This window comes from Muntiacus reevesi, chromosome 22, assembly GCF_963930625.1.
Source record: "Muntiacus reevesi chromosome 22, mMunRee1.1, whole genome shotgun sequence".
Lineage (NCBI taxonomy): Eukaryota > Metazoa > Chordata > Mammalia > Artiodactyla > Cervidae > Muntiacus > Muntiacus reevesi.
The window spans coordinates 6,146,215-6,158,364 of NC_089270.1; the positions used below are offsets into that span (position 1 = coordinate 6,146,215).

The 12,150-nt window shown below is 45.5% G+C and overlaps 1 protein-coding gene across 1 annotated transcript in view; it reads left to right on the forward strand.

The window, feature by feature from the left end:
* The window catches only part of PROM1 (prominin 1), a 103,689-nt gene that overhangs the window by 54,757 nt on the left and 36,782 nt on the right, over positions 1–12,150 (forward strand). The window contains exons 5-8 of the mRNA XM_065914469.1: positions 2,989–3,109; positions 3,970–4,033; positions 4,884–4,973; positions 11,902–12,119. Of these exons, the coding sequence (XP_065770541.1) occupies positions 2,989–3,109; positions 3,970–4,033; positions 4,884–4,973; positions 11,902–12,119 (493 nt within the window). The remainder of the gene's footprint in view (positions 1–2,988; positions 3,110–3,969; positions 4,034–4,883; positions 4,974–11,901; positions 12,120–12,150) is intronic.

Sequence of the window (12,150 nt, forward strand, 5' to 3'; positions counted from 1 at the left end):
CACATATGATATGTGTGTGTGTGTGAATATGTGTGTGTGTATATATATATGAAAGTTTCATAGTCATGTCTGACTCTTTGCAACCCCATAGACTGTAGCCCGCCAGACTCCTCTGTCCATAGAACTCTCCAGGCAGGAATACTGGAGTGGGTAGCCATACCCTTCTCCAATATATATTTATACACACACACACACACACATATATATATTTAGATTCTTTTACCATATCAGTTCAGTTCAGTAACTCAGTCGTGTCTAACTCTTTGTGACCCCATGAATCGCAGCACACCAGGCCTCCCTGTCCATCACCAACTCCCGGAGTTTACTCAAACACATGTCCATAGAGTCACTGATGCCATCCAACCATCTCATCCTCTGTCATCCCCTTCTTCTTCTGCCCCCGATCCCTCCCAGCATCAGGGTCTTTTCCAACGAGTCAGCTCTTCCCATGAGGTGGCCAAAGTATTGGAGTTTCAGCTTTAGCATCATTCCTTCCAATGAACATCCAGGACTGATCTCCTTTAGGATGGACGGGTTGGATCTCTTAGCAGTCCAAGGGACTCTCAAGAGTCTTCTCCAACACCACAGTTCAAAAGCATCAATTCTTCAGCACTCAGCTTTCTTCACAGTCCAACTCTCACATCCATACATGACCACTGGAAAAACCATAGATAGGTTATTACAAAATACTAAGCATAATTCCCTGTGTTATATAGCAGGTCCTTAGGTCCTTGTTGGTGATTTATTTTATATATGATAGTCTGTATATGTTAATCCCAACCTCCTAATTTACCACCCCCCTCCTTTGGTAACCAGACCAGGCTTACTTCTTGGAATGACTCATGACCAAAATGGGACAAACAATTACTCATTTATGCAGGACTGAGAGGTGTCCTGGGAACAGTTGAGACTTGGTGCAAAAAAGACAGCTGGCCACCCTACTTGTTAAAATATTAAAATATTAATATGTAATTCTTAAGATGCTGCTTTTGGTGAAGAAGCAGAAGTATTCATTTTCTGAATCAGATTTTTGCCCAAAGTTTGCATATTATTTGCAAAATTTTCTTTTAGAAACATAGTTACACCTTCTATTCTATGGTTACAAACTAACAGTTCATTACAAACGAATTTTGTTAACTTCTGCAGTCTGTATTATGTTTGGTAACTTCTTGCTGCCACCTAGTGGTTAAATCCAACAGGGCCTTGGGGATTAGCAGTTTTAAATGTAACATTTTAATGTTTAAATGCTTTGACACAAAAACAAACCAGTTGGTCAAATTAATTTGTCAAGAGATTGTTAGTAGTCAACATCAAGAGACCTTAGAATGATAAATGCATAAAAGGGAGGCATATATATAAAATTTAAGACATATATAAATATGTATAAAATGTAGACATTTCGGGTGGCTCAAAAAATATGGTTTTTATTTTCATGTAAAACAACTTTCATGCCAGATGTCTTTCATGTAGTGTGTGTGTAAAAATATTTATTTACTTATTATTTATTTGTTGTTTGCCACCAGTTGTGATGGTCAGGCTCAGTAGTTGAGGCAGACGGGTTTAGCTGCTGTATGGCGTGTGGGATCTTAGTTCCCTGACCAGGAATCGAACTCACGTCCCCTACACTGCAAGATGGACTCTTAACCATTGAACCACCAGGGAAGTCCCTCATGCAGTGTTTTTGAAACTCTTTATTGAAGTACATCTTACATGGAGAAAAGTGTTCATATCATAAGCACACATGTATGAGTTCCCATGAAGTCAAGATTACATCATTACCCACCCCTCCCCCAAATATAACCACTGACTTTTGGCTTCATCATTTTGCTTGATTTTGTACTCTGCGTAAAATGGAATGACATAAGATGTACCCTGTTATGTGCAGCTTCTCATATAACATTTTAATGCTGAAGTAATTCATGTTTATTTTCAACCTGGACAATGCAGTAGCTAACAAACTAGATTAGTCAAAAGCATGAGAAAGCCCAAACCAATCTTGTGATTTTAGTATTTTCCTGATAGTCTTCTTGAGGGAAGCAGTGGTGTGTATGTGGTACATGTGTGTGTATGTGTGTGAATGCGTGTGCATGTGCGTGCACATGTGTTGCACAGTCTGCATACATACATTCGCATCTGCACAGAAGTGGGACTGTATTCCACACCCTGCCTTATAGCCTGTGCAACTTCTGTTCTCTCAACATTGTTCCATTATGAGATTCAGCCTTCACAGAATGATGTATCTTTTAACATTTTTTACTTTTAATCAGAGGACAGTTGCTTTACAATATTGTGTTGGTTTCTGCCATAATCAACATGAATCAGCCATAAGATACACACATCTCCTCACTCTTGAACTTTCCTCCTACCTCCCACCCCATCCTGCCTCTCGATTGTCTCGGAGAACCAGGCTGAGCTCCCTGCATCATACAGCGACTTCCCGTTAGCTATGTGTTTTCCATAATGTATATGTTTCCATGCTGCTCTCTCAATTCCTCCCCCCCTCCCCTTCCCCCGCTGTGTCCATAAGTCTGTTCTCTGTGTCTGAGTCTCTATTTCTGCCCTGCAAATAGGTTCATCAGTTACATTCTTATAGATTCCATATATATGTTAATATACGATATTTGTTTTTCTCTTTTTGATTTACTCCACCCTGTGTAACAGGCTGTAGGTTCATTCACCTCACTGGAACTGACTCTTATTCAGAACAATGTGTCTTGAGTTGGATGTGTCTTCTCTGAGAGGACCGAGTCCTGTTCTGGGGTCCACACGTGGTGGTGGGTGGGTTATGGGTTGGAGGCAGGGAGGTTGAGGCTGTGGAGGGGCGGGGCTTGTGACGGGGCGGGGCTCGGGCGGGGCGGGGCTTGTGGAGGGGAGGGGCTCTTCAGGAAGGCCATCTCCCTCCTCCCGGCTGCGGGCTGTTCTGTGTCTGGTCCCCCGGCCACGGCTGGCACAGTGAATGTGTCCGCTTCTCCATCCCCTTTCCTGCAGCATCGGTATCATCTATGGTTTTGCGGCAAATCAGTACATGAGGACTCACGTGGAAGAGACTCGGAAATTGTCAGACAGTAACTTCAACGACCTGAGAACTCTCTTGAATGCGGTGCCAGGGGTAAGGACCACAACCTGTATTTCCTCTGACACGTTGTGTCTGAGGCCTTTTGGAGTTGCCTGTATGTTTGGAATCACATTTAAACCTGCTGAAATCCAGGTGTTGTCTTTTAATTTTGCAGATAAAGGAATAAAGGGCTAGTAAGTGATCTTTTTTTTTCCCCAAGAGTACAAAGACTCATTTCAGAATTAGTGCTCTTATTTCTGGAGAAGGAAATGGCAACCCACTCCAGTATTCCTGCCTGGAGAATCCTGTGGACAGAAGAGCCTAGTGGGCTGCCGTCTATGGGGTCGCACAGAGTCAGACATGACTGAAGTGACTTAGCATGCATGCTCTTATTTCATTTCACTTTATTTTTTGTCCTTATTAAGGTATAACATAATACTTATTATAGAAGTTCTTAACCATTTTAAAGATCTCATGATTTCTTTAAAAAACAATATCTCTGGTGTCACTGTCCTTTCTTCTTGGCAATATAATTGACTCCACATCGTTTGCTTGAAATTGCTCTGGTAATGAAACCTGTTTTATAAACACTGATTTGCTAATATTTGTATGTGTGTGCGTTCTCATTGGTCAGTTGTGTCCGACTCTTTGTGACCTCATGGACTGTAGCCGGCCAGGCTTCTCTGTCCATGGGATTTCCCAGGCAGGGATACTGGAGTGGGTTGTTATTTCCTTCTCCAGGGGATCTTCCCATCTCAGGGATCAAACCCTCATCTCTTGCCTTGGCAGGTGGATTCTTTACCACTGAGCCACCTGGGAGTCCTGCCTAGTTTTCAGATGTTAAATCTCTTTTTATTGTGGCTTGGGACCTCAAGAGGAAGTTTCATGTAACCTTTTTTTTTTTTTTTTTAAAGCAAATTGACTATGTACTGGACCAGTATACCCACACTAAGGAGAAAGCATTTGACGATCTGGATAGTGAGTAACATTGAACGTTGCCTCAAATTTGGTTGTTTGTCTTGGCTCGAAGATGCTGTGGTCATCTCCCATAAAACAGACTAAGAAACAAAATATGCCGTTTCTGTAATTTCTGTGTCAACACATGGGAGAAACAGAACCGTAATTCCCTGGTGTTACTGACAGTGCATCGTTGGTGACTCAGACACTAAAACCACCCGTTTATTGTGAAAACGCTGTTGCTTCCTGCAGCCACAGCGCTTCTGCTTCACTCCCCTTGTTAGAGGAGAAGTGGGTCTCTGTCAGGTCTGCTGCTAAAGCCAGAGCGGGACCCCGAGGAGCCGTAGCTTCTAGAATAGAGGGGTGGGCAGTGCTGTTCCCCGAGCGCTCAGCTGTTAGCAGGCAGGGGCTCTTTTGCCCTCAAGACATCCAGTAACGCCTGGAGGCAGTTTTGATGTCCTGATCGAGTCCCATTCATTGGTAGAGGCCAGGGATGTGGCTATGAGTCCTACAAGGCAGCCAACGACAAAGAAGGGATCCGGCTCCAAGTGTCGCTCGAGCCGGGATTCAATGACCCTGGTCCAGCTGGAGATGGGGGTGGGACGCGGGCAGCCAGGGATTAAGTTGAGAAGGCACACAGGATCCCGGGGCAAAGAAACACCAAGTCTGCGCTAAGTCTTCCGAGGGGCGCGTTGACGTGTGCGGAGGAATCGCCACGTGACAGTCTCTGCCCAAGTGGGCTGTGGATGCAAGGTGGGGTTTTGTGGCGGGAGGGACTAAACCAGGCCACGGGACCCTGCCCTGGGACCTAGCGGTCAGAGGCAAGGAGAGAGAGTCCATCCTAACGTCCCTTATGCTTCTTGGGATTTAGATATTAACTCGTTGCTGGGAGGCAGCATCTATGAGCGTCTCAAACCCAAAGTGCTCCCTGTGCTGAAGGACATCAAGGCCTTGGCAGAAGGTAAGCCCCGGGACCCAGGACCCAGGGACCCAGACGGCGTCCCCCTGTCCCACCTCCACTGGGACAACTCAGCTTCCCACCCTCCCTCCCTTCCTCCCTCCTTCCCTCCCTTCCTTCCACGCCTGGCCCCACTTTCTTTCCAGTCTCCTCTGCCAGCACCCTACTTTCCATTCCAGCCATGAATCCCAGTGTTCATTCTGATGTGAGTCCCTGAAGGTGTTGTTCTCCTCCAGACCCTGTGCTGCATGTGATTCATCTGCACGAAATGCCACAGAACCTTCTTCATCTAATATACATATGCATACATACATATGTATATATTAACTCTGTGTTAGTCACTCGGTTCTTCGTCTAATGTCTGTCTATCTATCTATCTATCTATCTATAAACTCTGTGTGTGTCTTAGTCACTCAGTTGTGTCTGGCTCTTTGTGACCCTATGGACTATAGCCCACCAGTCTGCTCTGTTCATGGAATTCTCCAGGTTAGAAACGAATGGGTTGCCATTCCCTTCTCCAGGGGATCTTCCCAACCCAGGGATTGAACCCAGGTCTCCTACCTTGCAGGCGGATTCTTTACCATCTGAGCCACCAGGGAAGCCCTATATTACCTCTGTCCAGAGACAACTGGGTTCCTAGTCTGTGTATTTAACCCTTTTAAGGATTGAAGTTTAAAACAGCAAGGCCTATCTTTAGAATATCTAAAGAAAGCTAAGCACTGAAGAAGTGATGCTTTTGAACTGTGGTGTTGGAGAAGCCTCTTGAGAGTCCCTTGGACTGAAAGAAGAACCAACCAGTCCATCCTAAAGGAAATAAGTCCTCAATATTCACTGGAAGGTCTGATGCTGAAGCTGAAACTCCAATACTTTGGCCACCTTATGTGAAGAACTGACTCATTGGAAAAGACCATGATGCTGGGAAAGACTGAGGGCAGGAGGAGAAGGGGATGACAGAGGATGAGATGGTTGGATGGCATCACCGACTCTATGGACGTGTTTGAGTAAACTCCGGGAGTTGGTGATGGACAGGGAAGCCTGACATTTTGCAGTCCATGGGGTCACAAAGAGTCAGACGTGACAGAGTGACTGAACTGAACTGATCTTTAGATCAGTTAGAATGAATCTTACCCCCATGATTAAATCATCACCAATCACAGCAGAGTCTCAGTGGTATCTGAATAAAGGAAGGTGAATGGAGGAGGAAAAAAGAAAACAACAACAAAAAAAGGTTTCTTGCTTTTGTCCTTCCTGAGGTATTGTTAGGGTATACCAGTTGTCCAGCATTTCACAATGAATCTGCTTAAACTAGTGGAAATAGACCTTCATTTAATGGTTAATCTTGGTTCTATCCATGAACCATAATTGTGAGGGAAGGAGGTGGGTTGAGGACGATCCCTTCCCTCCCCAGACAATGAGGAACTGAGGCCGCCCGCCAACCAAGTCATTGACTGAGGAAGCTGATGGACCAGCCCCGGTCAATCCTTGGATGAATGCAGTCCCAGCTGCCAGCTTGACTGTAAGACCCAGGAGATCCTGAGCCCAACCATTCAGCTAAGCCAATCCCAGGTTTTTGACTCTCACGTACTGTGTGAGATAATAAATCTCTGTAGCTTTAAATGGCTGACTTTCGGAATAATATCGCGTGTAGCAATAGATAACTAATACAGTGGACAGCCATTAGTTTCCTCTCCAGGCTTCAACACATGAGCAAGGAGAACTAAAAGCTTCTGATTTCCTGGTCAATATATACTGTGCTATTTGTGCTTCCTTATCAGACTATAATACTCCTTTATTTTAAGGCAGCAGATATTGTATAGACCACTGGATTAATACATATCTTTTTGGGGGGAAAAGAGGAAAGTATCACGTTAAATGCGCTATTGATTAAACATACATCCTCATTTCATGAAAATTAAAATGTAAAAAAGAAAGTAAAAGGAGCCGGTGAATCAAGGAAATATGGTAATCTTTAACAACTGTAAGAGGGCCTGCTATGGAGCCAAAAAATGATGAGTGAAAGAAAAAAATGCACAAAAATGAGATCAGAGTGTTTTAGATAAAGAGCTCACTGTCCAAGGAGTGTAACCTCTCATTCCTGTTAATTAGTACATGTTTTTACAACTGAGCGTAACCTCTCTTTCCTCCAGCAGCCACACTTACGAATGAGCTCTTTGTGATCATGGCCAAGACGTGGCCCCAAAACCTCGTGTTATCATCTTTTATTGAAAGTTAAATGGCATTAGTTATAAAATGGAAAAGACCTTGATGCTGGGAAAGACTGAGGGCAGGAGAAGGGGGTGGCAGAGGATGAGATGGTTGGATCGCATCGCTGACTCGATGGACGTGAGCTTGAGCAAACTCTGAGAGATAGTGAGGGGCAGGGAAGACTGGCGTGCTGCAGTCCATGGGGTCACGAAGAGACCACTGAGCGACTGAACAAGAGCAATCAAATGACACCCTCCATAAGCGGAGTGTCGGGCTGGGGTATCAGGGTTAAAAAAGTGGGTTTGCAATGGAGTAGCCTGTGTTTGTTGCTTAAGCTCATTAACTAATAGTATGTAGCAGAGGGTCTCATAAATACCACCCTTTAAAGTAGTGATGAGTAGACTTGATATTACCAGACAATACTGAATATGAAATGAAAATATTTCTGCCTTCTTCAGGGACAGTCAAGGCCCTGATGGAGATTCACCGTCTATATTCATGAGAGAAATTAGAGGCTGAAAGTGTAACTGGGGACTAGTGGAAATAGGATGGGAGTTTGGTCTGGTATGGTTTTTTTTTTCTTCCAAGCTCACAAATCCCTTTGAATTCTATGCACAGACCACACTTTACGAACCGCCGATTTCAGCTCAGTTTGTCCAGGTAATCAGGTTATATCTGAGACAAGGAGCCCAGGGTTGTCATAGAATTGAATAACAAATTTTCTGTGATGTCTTGGTCGCTTGCTGTTTGAGCATTTCAGCCACAGGAAGGAAAATGAAGCCCAGACATTTTCCCCAGAGAAGTTTCCCTCTGTAGCTGCCACCCAACACCCCGTCCCCCGCCCAGTCCTACATCTTAGCAGAATATATTACTTAGCTGGCAGGAACAGAACTAGGAGGAAGGATGGGGGCCCAGTGGTTCCTTGCTGCTTCACCTTACGACTTCTTCCCTTGTGTCCAGTAGACACGTAAAAACCTTCCCTGTCCACTGCCTCCAGCATCCAGCGGATCCTCTGGGTCTACTCATTATAACGTCAAATGTTGGCACTTTCCAGTGGATTCATCGATCCTTGATCAGGATCTAGATCCTACAGACTGCAACTAAGAATGCTGTGTGCTGTACCTAAGACCCGGCACAGCCACATAAATAAGTACATATTGAAAAAAAAGAAAAGCTGGTGAGACCACAAGGTGATGCCAGGCACCTCTGCACCCCAGATCCCTCTTGAGCCCGTTCACTGGAGTGTTGGTCTGCCAAGATCTCCTCCAGCTCCAGAGTTATGTGAACATAAGCACTGTGCAAAAGTGTGCGAATGATGCAGTGTGGTTGACATGTACTTTACTTTTTGCCTCGTCATTGTTTTTCACTCGCTCAGTCGTGTCTGACTCTGCGACTCCATGGACTACAGCATGCCAGGCTTCCCTGTCCATCACCAGCTCCCAAAACTTGCTCAAACTCATGTTCGTTGAGTCGGTGGTGCTATCTAACTGTCTCATCTTTCGTTGCCCCCTTCTCCTCTCACCCTCCATCTTTCCCAGTCTCAGGGTCTTTTCCAGTGAGTCAGCCTCTTGGTTTGCCCAGTGTTTAACATTTGCCTTACAATTCTAGTTGGATTGAAATCAATTAAAACAGACATTATTTTTCTTTTCAGCGCTTCCCGTATTATTGTAATTTTATATATTTCTTAAAACCAGCCTATATGGTTAAATGTTAGCCTCTGGTGTTGCCAGTACTTCGGAAACTGCTTCACCAAGTTTTTTGCTAAAAATTCTTTGCAGCCTCATGTACCTGTTGGCCTTTGGAGAAAGCAGAAACCTGCAAATGGATTTCTGCAAATCATGTTTGAGCTGCAGGCCAGGACCTATAAAGGAAGTGTACTATGAGCTGGTAAAATGTTAATTAGTTAAAATTGAGAATCTAAAATATCTTTCCCCTGACTTCCGATACATAATATGTGTGATCTCGGTAGGCTTGGAATGACTCCCAGAGTTATAACCCAGTAGACGTTTTATGAAATGCTTTGAAGCCTTTGACTTATTTCTAAGTCATTCTTGGGACATGACAGTATAGCCACCCATAAGCCAGGACGTCTACACATGGTCCCTAAATGGACTCAGGTTTTCCGGACCTTCAACTCATTTATCATCCGTCATTCTTTGTCGTCGTTTTTGTTCCTTTCCTGCCTTAAGATGACTCATCCTGAAGTCAAAGTGGAAAGGGCTGTGGGAGGAGAACCACGGAGCATTAAACTGTGAGGTGTGTGTGTGTGGTGGGAGTCACGTTTGGGGACGTTCTTTTGCACTCTCTTGTGTGTTCCCAGTGGCAACCGTGCTCTTGCTCCCCTACAGCAGATACTTATTGAGCCTCTAGTGTGAGCCGGGTACCAGCTCCATGCTTTGCTGCTAAACCTGGGAGGTAGGTGGAAAAGACGAGAGTCTGAGGCTCAGAGTGACTCTTTGATGAAGTCTATTATTATTATCTCAAATTGCTGTTAAGATAGTAGCTCTTTTGCTACCTTGTTACAGCGTCTCGGGCAAACTCTTCCACCTCTCGGGACCTTGTTTGCTCATCTGCACATTAGGAGGTTGGCTGGCTCATCTCTTGGTTAGGAGGAGAGTCTCTGAGTCTAGATGTTGCTTCAGCAGGCTTACACCTAGGAGATGGCATTGCCCATGTCATCCAAGGTGGCACCCCAGCCTAGGTCTGGTGACTTACTCGAAGACCTGGGGAGGCTTTCAGGATTGGATTGTCTGCCTCTTCATCCCAAATGGAGATCTCACCTTATCGGAATAGAAAATCTTGGGGTCTGCTTCAGACAGTCTTTTGTCTTAAATTTTGATCCAGTCCTGGAAGGTAGCTAGAAGAACTGGGGTGAGACCGCAACACAAAATCATTAAAGTGTGTGTGTTTGCGTGTGTGGTTTTAGAACCAAGTTTTATGTGGTTGCCAGAGATAATTGGGGAAACAGCTTTTAAGGGCATCCACACTTTTCCTGGGCTTCCCTTGTGGCTCAGCTGGTAAAGAATCTACCTGCAATGCGGGAGACCTGGGTTCAATCCCTGGTTTGGGAAGATCCCCTGGAGAAGGGAAAGGCTACCCACTCCAGTATTCTGGCCTGGAGAATTCCATGGACTGTATAGCCCATGGGCTCCCAAACAGTCAGACACGACTGAGCGACTTTCACATCACACTTTTCCTAGTAACACCCTGTCGTGACCTGATAACTCCACCATCTGTTTTGCGAGCCCAGAAGACAAAAAGCAGTGTCCTCTAAATTTCACATCTCTTATGCTGTGACTTTAAGTCGCTGGAGAAAAGAGTTATATTTTGCTACCTGCCTAGTCATGCATATTGATTCCCGAGCACCAGAGAAATCAGAGAGCAAACAATCTGTAGGGATTGCCGAGGATAAGAATGTGGCCTAGGCTTTGGAAGCTTCTAAAATAAAAGAGGTGGACTTGCTGCCCTTGAGGGGTTTCAATTTGATCATTCTGATCCCCACATTTTGTGATAAACCTTGTGGTGGTCTTATCATTTTTCAGATGAGAAAGTTGCTGAAGAATATTCAGGTATCTGCTTCGGGTTACACAGAGAGTATCTGTGTTGAAATCTGTACCTAGACTGGCTGACTCTAAATCTGGAATCTTTTCTCTCTCTCTCTCTCTCTCTCTCTTTTTAAACATTTTCCTTTCATTTATTTATTTATTTTTAAATTAAAGTTTTTACTTTATCTTGGGATATAGCCCATTAACAATGTGTGATAGTTTCAGGCGCACCGCAGAGGGACTCCACCATACATACGCATGTATTGGCTCTCCTCCAAACCCCACTCCCATCCAGGCTGCCACGTAACATTGAGCAGAGTTCCCTGTGCTACTCAGTAGGTCCTTGTTGGTCATCCGTTTTAAATATCGCAGTGTGTACCTGTCCATCCCACCTACATGTACCTGAGTGTCCCTTTCCCCCACCCTTCCCCCCTGCTGCCGCTGCTGCTAAGTCGCCTCAGTCGTGTCTGACTCTGCGCGACCCCATGGACAGCAGCCCACCAGGCTCGTCTGTCCCCAGGATTCTCTAGGCAAGAATGCTGGAGTGGGTTGCCACTTCCTTCTCCTCCGTCCCCCCTCGGCAGCCATAGATTCATTCTCTACGTCTGTGAGTCTGTTTCTGTTTTGTCAGCCAGTTCATTTGTATCATGTCTTTTTAGATTCGGCTTTTAAGGGACCAAATCTGTGATCTCTAGCTGTGTCTACTTCCAGCTCTTTGAATATCCATCGCTAAGATCTGTCTGGGTGTCATCAGGTTTTCTGTGGATTAAAACTACCCGGGATTGGCGGTGTCTGGGCTGACCTCCTCAAGGCTGGGCAAGGCTAGGGTGGGGACACCTTTTCTTGTGGCTGCTGCTCCAACGCCAGCCACTTAATGCTGTGCCCACGAGTCCCAGTCCCATCCCTAGGTTGATATTCGCCCGTGTGTCTGAAAGAGCCCCCAGCTGGGGGAACTGAGCTGGCTGGATTCGCTGGCAGAGGCAGACGGGGCCACAGTATCCCTGGATTCCCCTGTCAGTCTGCCCATCACAGCAGGCTCTCCTGGGTGCCTTCCAGTGTTATTTTTGCAAGTTGATCTCAAGCTCCTTTAAGGTCCTTTTGTAGATGGGAAGGGATTTTTTTTCCCCCACTGGTCAGCTCAGCGGGTGCCTCTATTCTGAAGCGGGCTGTGTTCCTAACAGATATGAAAACTAATAGAGCTACCCTGGTCCAACTAAACACTCTCTTAACGGACATGAAGCAGTCATCTGCACATCTTCGCACCAGCCTGAGAGACATGAAAACGAGCATGGAGCAAGCACTCACGGATCCCCAGTGCTCCTTTCCTGTAACGGCGACCACGTGCGCCAGCATCAGGCAGTCTCTGAGCGTCCTGGATGGCAGCGCCAATTTTGATCAGGTGACGAGAGGGCAGTCCTGCTCCAGGGCGG